The 12,426-nt window shown below is 39.7% G+C and overlaps 2 protein-coding genes across 20 annotated transcripts in view; both read left to right on the forward strand.

The window, feature by feature from the left end:
• LOC142398801 (receptor-type tyrosine-protein phosphatase F) overlaps positions 1–7,441 on the forward strand; it is a 171,995-nt gene extending 164,554 nt beyond the window's left edge. For all 19 annotated transcript variants that reach the window (XM_075482978.1, XM_075482976.1, XM_075482984.1 and 16 more), the window contains 4 exons: positions 919–1,044; positions 2,112–2,266; positions 3,490–3,625; positions 4,069–7,441. In XM_075482978.1, coding sequence (XP_075339093.1) covers positions 919–1,044; positions 2,112–2,266; positions 3,490–3,625; positions 4,069–4,137 — 486 coding nt within the window. In that variant the 3' untranslated portion in view covers positions 4,138–7,441. The remainder of the gene's footprint in view (positions 1–918; positions 1,045–2,111; positions 2,267–3,489; positions 3,626–4,068) is intronic.
• Positions 7,442–9,754: 2,313 nt separating this feature from the next.
• Positions 9,755–11,090, forward strand: LOC142398975 (la-related protein 6-like). The gene is made up of 3 exons (XM_075483276.1): positions 9,755–9,771; positions 9,857–10,043; positions 10,158–11,090. Exons 1-3 carry the CDS (start codon positions 9,755–9,757, stop codon positions 11,088–11,090), a joined length of 1,137 nt encoding a protein of 378 aa, XP_075339391.1.
• The last annotated feature ends 1,336 nt before the right edge of the window (positions 11,091–12,426 follow it).

Here is a 12,426-nt window from a genome sequence, read left to right on the forward strand (position 1 = left end):
TACATCATATTTCGAATGGAATCTGTTGTGGTCACGAGTTCTTCGATCCTTATTCCTCCAGCACTTTTAATCGTTTGAAATTCTTGAAGTTTTGATTAATGTTTTTGAGCACATTTACCAAATTTGGTAAGGAAAGCTATGATATATTTTCAAAGCCACAGCTACAGGAGACAGACGGCTCATCTTTGTATAAAAACAATACGTGTGGAGAAACATCTGATAAACAATTGGATTCTCTTCTAGTGAGTGTTTTATTCCAGCTGGAACCTTTCGACCATGTTAAAACAATCTTTGATTTTTGTCTCCTTGGTCTTGTTGCTTCCCCCCTTGTTTTCAGTTTTGATGCAAAGCAAAAAAAAAAATCAACTGTTGGCTCCGGCGTAATATTTAAGTAACCGATATCAGAGTGATGATAAACGCCTCCTCTAACATTCAGAAAGAGGCCAAATCTCCTTTAACTTCAAACTACTCCTTTGATGAAAAAGAATCCGAACTAATTTTCGTCCCATAACATCTTACTCAGTTCCAGGGTTTTTGGTGATACTGATCACTCTGATCCAGCGTAGAGCTTTATGACTGTGTCAGCCATTAGCAGAGCTGATGGGGAAAAAAGACCCTCATGCACATCATCGCCGTACTTAAGAGCACACTATGTAACAGCAACAAACTATGTAAATATTTTGTCTCATAAGATGAAACATATAATATTTCAAAACCACAGATTAGTCTGTTGGGATTCTCTTTTGTAAGCAGAGACACTCTAATGACTCAGAATGATTAATAACGTTCAGTAACCCACACTAAAAGCAATTCTCCACTTGTACACCAGGTACTCATTATGTGAAAGTCATTTCTTTTCCCTGAATGTGTTTGGAAATAGATTCTGCTGAAAATGACTGCCTCCCTTTTCTCTTGCAGGAGAAGTGCCATCAGTACTGGCCAGCAGAGCGTTCAGCCAGGTACCAGTACTTTGTGGTGGATCCAATGGCTGAGTACAACATGCCACAGTACATCCTCAGAGAGTTCAAAGTCACAGACGCCAGGGTATGTTGGTTCACCCGCTGTGTGAAAATCTGAGGATATTGCCCATCTGCATGTGTTTTTTTGTGCCCTCGAAGATGACTGCGTGTGCGTCTAGATGGTGGGGATTGACTGAAATTGCAATTAACCAACCCAAATCCACCTTAATTTTAGGTTTTCATTCAAATACTGACAGTCGCGCCAAGTGTTAAGAATTATTACGACTGTGATTTCAAGGTAGAGGTGATCAGAACACGTCCCGTATTATTTTCTCTGACAAGCTGACATCGAGTGAATGCGCCATCAAACATGTTTACCTAGATTTAGAAACAGTTTGCTCGCTCTATAGATTGTGTGCCTCTGGATGTATGTTTCAATATTGCTGTGAAAATCCATGAAAAGCATAGCCTTCATCCCCTGAAGCCTGTACTGGAACTCCCTGTGATGCAGTAGTTTCAGTGAGCTAAAAATATACTTCTCTTGTCATCTGAAGGCTCACACCACAGCAACACTCTAATCCCACATCCACTCTATCTTTTATATATGCATGTGTCTCTGTGGGTTTGTTCTTCTCTGCAGTTTTGGGGGTCTGAATCTTTGTTAAATGTATGTTTTTGATTTGTGAACATGGTTTAAGGCTCCTGTGCACACACAGGGCAGCCTAACTCTGATTAGACCACATTAAGAAAGGTCCAACACATGATTGACTACGTGTGCACTGATATATCTAGAAATACACTCCGAGTTTGCACACAAATTTGATTTATACATTCTAACACCAGAGTTCTGTAAAAATTTTGCATTCTTGTCAAGTATTTGTGCTGCAGCACGGCTGGTTTTGTCACCCTTCCTGGTTGTCAGCTTTTTTCATGTCACATCTCATTTGGAAATTAGATGATCAGACAAGCAACAAGGTCATTTGAATTTATAGACCTGAACTTCAGAGCCTCCGCCGTCGTGGTTTTTGTTGAGTAAAAAGTGAACGGCACGTAGAAATCTGTGGAGCAGAACCTACAGATTACAGCAGGGTTGTCAGGTCATAGAGTTGGTTTCTTAAATGTTCTGGAAATCCTTTTTCTGCTGTCCCTCAGGATGGACAATCCAGAACAATCCGCCAGTTCCAGTTCACTGACTGGCCTGAACAAGGCGTGCCAAAAACTGGAGAAGGCTTCATTGATTTCATTGGACAAGTGCACAAAACTAAGGAGCAGTTTGGACAAGATGGACCAATCACTGTACACTGCAGGTAAAGAATAATACTTTATTTTAACTAAGAAAAAAAAGTCACCATGAAACTTCTCCAGTTGATTAAGTTTCGTAAGAAAGGTCTCTTTTGTTTTAGATCTGCTCTGAAATCTTTTAAGTCCTGTTTAAATGTGCAAATGAAACATTAAAGGATTAAACTAATGCATTGATTTACATGAATGAACCATAGACAAGAAAGAGGTGATAAAAGAAACGTTAAAATTTGTAACCTGCTGGTCTCAAAGAAAGCATGACATGAAAGCAACATGCCCCAAAATTGAGAAATTGAGAAAACATTTTTAGTAGTAATGCTTTTAGAGTAATGGACACAACATTTTTAGCACTGTAGTTTCCAGGATGCAAATAAGAGGTGAGACGAACTACCCCCTCAAGATCATTTGGAGCAAAAATGTTATGGCAACATGCAGACATGTAAAATAAAGAACTATTGGCAGTTAGACTCAGATGATGGACAATATCATGTGAGCAAGGGTCCTGCATGAAGGTAAGACGAACTGTAGGGACAGAACCAGAGTCAAGATGCTGGTGGTGGTGGAGATGGTGGAAAAAACAAGATGAGGAGGGAATGAGAAGGAAGAGCAACAGTCTGAAAAAGCAGAATTACGATGAAATTTACTGAATAGGAACTGTGAGATTTTTTGGGCTCAGAGAAAGCATGAAGTGAGATTACTAGACGAGAGAAGTGATGAGCAGTGATGAGCAGAGAAAAAGAGGCCAGACTTCTAATGACAGCGTGGGAAAATGGACAAGCTGAAGACATTAGACCAAAAAATAACCCATATTCAGAATGGAGGCACAGAGACAGAACGTGAGGGAGGCAGACCTTTCAAACTGAACTTGCTCTTAAGTTTTGATAAGTCCTTAATGGTCACCTAATAGCTTATTGATATAGAATCTCCCAAACGGATCTATTGTACATCCATCATTCTCTACGGTATAGTCTTCTACTTAGAATTCTTTAAGATTCTTTATTTGTTTTAATGTGCTCCTCCTCTACTTAGAATTTTGCCCTTTATTGCAAAGTGTTATTATTTTAGCTGTAGTGTCTCGCCTCAAGAATTCAGTAAACAAAAAAGTAATAACATCAAAATGAACTTTCCAGACACTCCCTCCCTCTGAGCAACTTCAGCTCGTCAGCGATCAGTGCGGTTTTAGCTTGCAGTAGACGTGATAATGAGTATATGTGTGTGTGTGTTTTTACAGTGCCGGGGTAGGCAGGACTGGAGTCTTCATCACCCTCAGCATCGTGCTGGAGAGGATGAGGTATGAAGGTGTGGTCGACCTCTTCCAGACGGTGAAGACGCTCCGCACCCAGCGGCCTGCCATGGTGCAGACCGAGGTAAGGACACAACAATGATGAGGATGTTGCTCACACTTCACATCTCACTGAGACAAGGTGCAGCTTGAGAGTCGATATCATATACGCTTGTGATTTCAGCTTTATGTTACCTTAAGTGTCCTTTTTAAGGAGGGCTCCACAAAAACAAAGAGCTCGAAAAATCCCTCTGTAATAGTAGTTTTAGAGGCCCATCGGTAATCCCGTAACAAACTCATCTTGTGCCATCAAAGCTTTTCAGATTTTTGTCAAATAAAAAACTGCCATAACTTTTAGTAGTGCATCTAAGTACTTAAGCTACTTCTAAGTAATAAAGTAGAGTCATTTGGAAACATTTAATGCCTCTACAATGCTGGACAGAGTAGCCCATAACAATAAGTATAAGATAAGACAGAGGGGAATTAGAGGGGATGAAGACTTTCTCACTGCCTTCCTCTTGTCTTTAGGACCAGTACCAGCTGTGCTACAGGGCAGCACTGGAGTACCTGGGGAGCTTTGACCACTATGCAACGTAACCACTCCCAGCGAGCAGGATCCTCGGTCAGACCTCTCAGGAGTGTGCCAAGTGTCCCATGTCAGCCACCATCCACTCACTTGACCCCTAAAACCTGACCCTCTTGCAGCTACCGGAGGGGTGAAGAAAGGGATGAGCTTGCAAACCCGCTTAGGGTTTTAACCAATCACAGAGACATACGCCGAGTTAACCAACCACCTGAGATTTTGCTTTAAAGATGATACCAGAAACATTACAATGACTATGACAAACATGACAACTCTTGTACAGATCCGACAGCGCAGACCGGCAGCTCGCCTCTCTGCTCTGTCGAAGCCAAACCTTCCTGATTGTCAAAGGCTACTGGTAGCTCTAAGAGAGGATTCTCTGTTTTCTTTTTCTTTTTTTTTGTTAATTTTATTGTCAATATTATGATTCATTTTGTCAAATGTTATTATCTAGTACTTTTTATGTTTCTTTTAATAATCATTTTAATATCAGACATTTCTTCTGTCCTAAACTGCTCATCTTCGGGCGTGCATTATTTTCATAATCATTTTTAGGGTACTTTTAGCAGAGAGGACATGTATTTTTAACATGTTCCTAGGTACTAATACAGGAGGACCACTGTTCCGTGAGCTGCTGTCAGATTTCTTTTGTCACATGATATATTTTTTTTATTCATTTTACGTGTCATAAAAGTGGTCTCTGGTCATATTCAGTTCAATAACTCGAATTGCCTTTTCACTTGCCGTTACCAAGTTTTGAAGGGGAATCACCTTTCAGAACATTGATTTCAGAGCACAAACTTGCTGTTGTTGTCCCTCTCTTAATGGGGTAGCTAGCTAAAACACAAGTGAATTACCTAACAAGTATCTAAACAAAATCAGAGATGAATAGAAATGAGAAGCACATTATTTCACTTTTTTTCTCGTTGCTTTATTTTGTTTAGTTCCTTTTTGTTTTCCATTCAGAAGCCTATGGCATTGAGGCCTTCATGCTCCACAGCGGAGAACTTAATCTGAAGAAAACAGACTTGTATACCTAAAGGGTAGATGACAGAAAATAAACTCCCGATCTCTGTATAAAGATGCTCTTTGAGTCCCTCCCATCTCCCTGCTTGCCATTCGCCTAATCGGTTTGCTGGAGTGTGAATGACTACGCGGACCGAAAAGACGTGGAAGTTGTTCAAATGGGCAGCGGAGAAGAGCCATCAACGCCGGTACCTGTACAGAATCAACCATTCCTACCAGAGGGACAGAGACTCAGCCCTTTGGACTGAATCCTGATATTATTTTATACAGAAATAGACCTATAAATATATATATAATTATGACTGATTATATATATATGTATGATTACACATAGATATATACACAGCTTCAAAAATATATTATTAAAAAGGATTAATTCTGCTGATCTACCTAGAGACACTGCAGAGAGCCTGCTGTCCTAGAGTGTGTATTAATGGAAACATCGTTGTATCTACTGTACTACCATTGTAACTTCAACAGCTGGTTGTCTGTCTGAATGAGGAAAAACAGCACAAACCCCCCACCCTTCACCATCCTATCCATCAAAATGAACTACTCAATCAGCAAGCACACACCTTCTCCCACACAAACCACAGAAGGGGAGAGTCTGATCCGAGAGAGGCCTAAGCGTTGTGACAGTGGGAGGAAGGGACGGGGGGACTTAAAACGCTGGCAAAAAACTAAAATGTTCATTTTTACCTTGTGAATGCTTAGTGCTGTAGGGGTTCAATCTGTTGTACACACAGTCTGTTTTCTATCTGTTGATAAAGATCTGGAATTTAAAAAGAACCTGTTGTTGAAAAAAAAAAAAACATTGATGTTAATAAAGTTAAATAATTGGGTTTTTGTATGAAGACTGACTTGTGCCACTTTGTTTCTTTGTATTTTTTGCTAACTGTGAATGGTTGAGTTCTTCACTCATAAAGCATAAATGTTTAATTTTACAGGTTTACTCTTGCTTTTCAGGACACCAGGGAACTCAGTCTGCTTTATCTCCTGCTCCTATCTTTAAAAGCAAACGTTACCGCTTATTTTACACAAAACTGTTTCCTTTTGCCATTTGCAGCTTTTAACCAATTTTGAAATTGTTTTGTCTTTCTATAGGTTTTGGCAGGCATGTAATAGAGAATTCTGAGAGAAACCACTCTATCCAATTTGTTTTAGAAAGCCCCAAATAAACAGTCCACTTTTGGAAAAATGCACTATTATTTCCCAAAAAAATCTAAATGATCTTAACTCAAACCCTCTTTGTGACTTTTTACAGAACTTTCAACCACAACTCACAGCCACATACCACACTCTTTTGTCGTAATGATGTTGGGTTTGTCCTTTCTTAAGAAAAAAATGTCTGGTTATTTCACATTAGAGACAACTTCATTTGTGTTTCTGTCTTCACTCTTGTCCCTGATTTGGAGAGGGTGGGGTTCTCCTGGAAAAAAAAAAAAGGTGTCAGCTTTTATGGCTCAATCAGAACTGGACAGTTTAGAATCAGAATCTAATATTTTTTTAAATGCTTGCATCTGTTAACACGGAGACACGGAACCACCACAACAGCAGCTCTGAAATATTTTTTTCCTGTGTACAGATGGTTTTTATCATCAGTCAAATATGAGATCTTCTTGACAAAAATCATCCTTAATCTTCATCCACTGTCTTTTCGCTGGGCTTTCAGCTTCAAGTTGTCATCAAGATCCTGGTTTCTCAGTAGTAATGTCATAGCGATTGTTGTCATAACTAATTGTTTCTTCGAGATTTAAGATGCATTTGTAACTACCCAAACAATCCCACAATGCCTATCACTGCCTTCCACAGATCTTAAAATTACTGCTAGTGTGTGAGCTACGCGTGTCACAGAACTTTTTCTTTTATCCAAAGTCTGAAGTGGGGAGGCGTTCCTTTTAAAAAGATGTGACATTTCCATGGCATCAGAATCAAACACTTCAGAAATCATAGCACTTACTATCAGTGGGCTATAACTGATGTCTCTGCCTTTTTGAGTTTCTGCTAAATGGAGCAAAAATGTGGCATTATTGAAAATACACCACTTTCTGCTAACAGCCTGGAATGCAACTCCTCTCAGTTTCTGTGATGAGGAGAAAAAGTGTTGATTCATAAGTTTCTGAAAGCTCAATTCACTGCTCACCTTGGAGGGATCTGAAAGAATGAGTCATTGAGATGTTTTTTTTTTTTTTTTTACAGTTTCTTAACGTTTTGTACGTTGCCATGGAGACACCACTGTCATTTAAATCTGATCAAAACCACCAATAGCTGTGTATTAAACCTCGTTTCTTAGTTTGGAGTGTTTCATTTATCATATAAGAAAGAAAGATAAGCACAGCAAACTCGTTTTAATCGCAAATGCAGTAATGGGGAAAACGGTAAACCTTATTTCATTGCTCAACACATCCAAAAATACAGAGGCAGAGTGTGGAGAGACTAAGTACACCCCATGTTTCATTAGCTTGTTTAACCAAGTTCATCAGAAAATACTTTGCAGTAATCATATCCTATATGATATTATCAATCTCACATTGTTGTGGACAATATTCACCCACTCTTTTCTACAACCTTGCTTAGGTTCCTTGAGGTTTTTTGGCATATATTTATGCACAGCTCTCTTATTGCTCCAACACAGCATTACAGTCAGGTTGAGGTATGGATTTTGACTGGACCATTACAAAACCTTAAGTCTTTTCTTTTTTTCTGCTCAGGATCATTGTTCTCTTTTATGACCAAGCTTTAGCTAAGATTTAACTGTCTGACAGATGACCGCACATTCGACTTAAGAACATATAGGTAGTTCATAGAGGACTTTATTATTGTATGGGGCTCAAGACCCGTGGCTCCAAAAAAAGTCAAAGTCATCACCCCTTCACCACCATGCTTGAAGTATGGAGTGCTTGTGCTGATATGTTGGGCTTGTTTTTCACAATACATGCTGCTGTCCATTATGACCAAACATCTCCACTTTGGTCTGTTCAAAGGACATTGTTCTGTTCTTTCTAGAGAGAAGAAGCTTTATCCTGCAACCCTTTTAAACAAGCCATACCATCTCAGTCTTTTTCTGTCATGAACTTTAACATTTAACATGCTAACTGAGGCCTGTTGGGTCTGAGATGTATCCCTTGTTTTTTTTTTTGTTTTTTTTAATTTGCTTATCCTTGTAGTCTGCCTTTGGAGTGAACTTGTCGGCAGGTCCACTCCTGCGAATATTGGCAACTGTCTCGATTTTATTTCCTACTTGTTGATCTTTGTAATTGTCGAATGTTAGACTCAAGTTGTTTGAAAAATAACTTTTAACCCCCCCCCGATTTATGTGCAGCAATCATTGCTTCTTTAAGATCATTGTTGATGTCTTTTCTCCTGAACTCCTGAATACTACAAACAAGCAAACTGCCAAAACTCCTTTAAAATAGGTGCTCACGCTTGGTGATGACCAATTAATCAAGTGCATTTGACTAGAAGCACCTGCTGCTTCTTACTAAGAGGATAAGAGGCAGCAGGTGCTGATATTCAAATACAAGCTGTAAGTGTGTACTTTTTGATACACTAGTTTTTTTCCCACACTGCTTCTGCATTTTGGCTTGATTTTTGTTGAATAAATGATGACACATTGTAATAAGCCTTGTTGTTCACCTGAGGTTATATCTATACCATTTTATGGGCTTGTAGGGACCTGATTAGTTTAATTGTGACCTGATAAGTAAAACCTAAAGTGTGCTTTCTCTCCTTGGTATGACTGTATTTCAGTTTCATTTAAGTTTGACTCTTTTTTTTTTCCCCCTCTGTGCTCTATCAACATGTGCGTCTGTGTGGGTGTGTGTGTGTGCTCATACTCAATCGTCATCATCTACTCCTCTCAGTAACATGTCCCTCTCAACAGAAACCAACACAGAGTAATGAATCATTTGCTGCTTATCTCACTTAAGAGCCTTTTATCATACACTTATTAAACATATGGAAAGGATGTTGACAAAAAAATGGAAACAAACCATGTGTGTAAGTGATGGAATTGAGGATGAGAACGAATTATCTCAAGACAGAAGATCAGAAAAAGGATTTAAATGACAGGTTTTGTTGCTGTCTTACCGCTAAATGCTGCTACATCCACTCTTTTGTATGTGGGAGTGAAGCAGTATCATATTTCTTCTGATTTCATTGTGCTCTTAGCTCTAAACTGCACTGCAGAAATTCGCACCCATAATGGTGTCACAGTTCTTTTGTGTTGACACATTGCTGTTATCTGTGCTGTGCAGAGTGGAGCTTAGTTTTAGTGCTAATAATATTTAGTAATTGTATGCCTACATGAAGCTCTGATACAGCAGAGAAAATTGTTTTGAATGCAAGCTCCTGTTGTTGGTGGAGCTGCATTGTGTTGGGTGGAATTTTGATTGTGGCATTTTACAAAATATTGTTTTGGATTCCACAAGAGCAACTGACATCACTGTGGTTGTATGAACAGTTTCTATGTGCATTGTTGTGCTCCTTTCCAGTTGTATTAACTATTTCTAGTCAACTGGTTTTAAAGAACATCCGTTCTTACTACAGCAGGAAACATCCAGAAACAGCTACACAACTTAGTGTCTTGTTCTCACCAGAGATACCATGAGTAATCCGAATGGGTAAGGAAATTTAAAAAACTAAATCTTGAACAATTTACATTGCTCTGTTTTGAGTGTTACCATTATGCTGGGTCATTTGTCATAGAAATGGTGCACAATCCACCCAAGATGAAGAGGACCGCGAAGGTGAGCTGCTCTGCTTGAAGATTAAAACCCTGTTGGAGGAAATGTTCTCCGACACTCACTTGGCAGAGGACGGATTTCTGCTCAAACATGTGCAGAAGAGCAAGAAAGGTTACGTTAGCCTTAAGCTTCTCACCTGTTTGAAAAAGGTAAATAATGTTTCCTTGTTTGTGTGCTTTCTGTGGCCTTTACATTGCAACAATTTGAATGAAAACAATCCAGTCAAGTGTGAACAAACCTGAGTTTACCAATGTTTGCCACAGATAAAGGCCCTGACCACAAACTGGTACATGACTCTGGCAGCTGCAGAGTGTTCAGACCTTCTGGAGGTGAATGATGAGTGCACCAAAGTGAGGCGCAAAGAGCCACTTCCCAAATGGCTGCTGTGTTCACCCACCAGCCGGCTTCTTCTTGTCTGGAAAGCTTCTGAGGAGCAGAGTGTAGAAGACGGAGCAGTACAAGGCCCCAAGTGTCCTTCACTCTTACTGAGGGTCCTCCAAAGCTTGGGTACTTCCAGCAGTTTTACCTCAGTCAGTGTCCTGCAACCTGGAGAAGAAATTCCCAAAGAGCTGCAATGCTATACCAAACGCCACAAAGAGCTTGGTCAACATTTGTGCGCAGTGGTGAAGTTTGATAATCTAGAGGCGGTTCGTAGGGCTTACAATGCCCTGAGAGCAGAAGAGGAGAATTCTAATGTAAGAGGCTTGTGTGTGGTGCCTTTGGGATGCCAGTCAATGCACATCTTCCCTAAGTATGAGCCATTGGAGGAAGAAAACATGGACCAATCAGTGGAAGACACACACTCTAAGGAAAATCCACTTGTTTTCTCTGAGGACTTAGTCCAGCAGAAACCTCCCTCAACGGTTAGGTTTTCTAAAAAAACTCCAGACCCATCTCAGTCTCAAGTCCACTTGGATTCCTCCAAACATGGTGTCACATTCAGCAGGGTAAGCTTGTGCTCTGGAGACTGTAATAAAGAGAGTTCTCAGAGCCCATGGGTACTCAGGCGCAAATCTGCAGCCAGTGCAGTAAACCCAAAGATGGCTACCCACCTGAATGCACCCTGTATAACACAAAGAGTGCTGCGTCAACCCTTCGGCCCTGATGGCACCAAGGGTTTTCATGCCACACAAAAGAGATCCAACTCATTTGGATGGAGCAGCATTGGTAAATTTATGAGACAAGGCTTTGCTTAAAAAATGTAAAAGCTGATGAAAAATTAAAAATGAAAACTTTTGTTTACACAACTAAAAATCTGTTAATGAGAGTGTGTATTGTCATAGTAGAATGTAGTTATGTACCACTGTCAGATGAGGGCAGCATTTATCTGTGCTCACAGGACTAATTCTTAACACTTTGTTCAGTTTATCAAGCTGTGTAGTCTAGTTGCGCAGGAAGTAAATACAGTGAAAGCTTGTGAACTGACTACAATGCTAATAAGGTGTAAGAACAAACTGTATCCAAAGGCGAGGTGTTCAGGAGTTGAAGTAAAAGTGTCACTCAGTCACACAAGCTTCTTTTGAAACACGAGTGTCCTCTGCACCCCTGAGACCTCAGCTAGTCTGGTCACAGTTGCAAATTGCACTGTATATTTGTTCTTTGGCCTGGATGGATTTACCGTGTTGCCACTTTCTCAGACAAAAAAGGATTGGCTTTCAACATGAAAATGCTCAGAAAAAAGCCCTCATTGTCTCTGCATCTTTTTCATAAATGCCTGTTTAGACTTGGGTTCTTTAAAAAGTAGCTTTCCACTTACTGATATGACGTTTGGCTAGGGATAGGCTACTTGTCCAATTATCAAACCGCATATTGTGCAAGACAAGCAGAGCAGCAACATTTGTGCCTTATTTTCAGCCATTCTAATGACACCTCAACTGGAATGGTCTGTTTATAGTGTTACTGATTGAGGGCTTCCTTAAAATCTTGCCCAAACCTAAACAGTATGTGTTTCTTCATTTATCCACACCCAGTGTGTGTATGGGATTCAATCATATCAGGATTGGAAACATACTTTGTTGTTTTCTTTCTTTTATGTGTGTGTGTGTGTGTGTGTGTGTGTGTGTGTGTGTGTGTGTGTGTGTGTGTGTGTTCAGATCTCCTGGTGTCTTTGTGACTAATGTAATCTTAGCTGTTGAGTGAGAGCTTTCATTGTATACACATCAAGTGTTTGACTTGTACTGTCTTTGACTTGATTTAGCAATTAACAGCTGTTGGACTTTAAATACAGCAAAGGCTGGGCTATGAAAACTACACATCTGTGAACAATATGTATAGAGAAGAAATGTTCCTGCCTGATGTCAGGAAATGTTTCTGCACTGATTGATCTTTTTCATGGCTAGAAAAAAAAAAATCTCTTCTGCAAACTGGAAGTCATTATGCATTCACTTGTACTTCTCTGACCTATAATGTGGCAATATTGTCAAATATGTTATTTATTCTCATATTCTCATGTGATTTTGCACTTGCTGAATCCCCCCAAAATATTCTTGGTATGAAAAATATGAGGAATCTTCTTTTGATTTGAATGTTGGT

The sequence above is a fragment of the Odontesthes bonariensis genome, chromosome 14 (assembly GCF_027942865.1).
Source record: "Odontesthes bonariensis isolate fOdoBon6 chromosome 14, fOdoBon6.hap1, whole genome shotgun sequence".
Lineage (NCBI taxonomy): Eukaryota > Metazoa > Chordata > Actinopteri > Atheriniformes > Atherinopsidae > Odontesthes > Odontesthes bonariensis.

Coding starts and splice junctions, on each gene's coding strand:
- LOC142398975 (XM_075483276.1), top strand. Junction 10,044..10,157: donor TTCTCACCTGTTTGAAAAAG/GTAAATAATGTT, acceptor TGTTTGCCACAG/ATAAAGGCCCTGACCACAAA.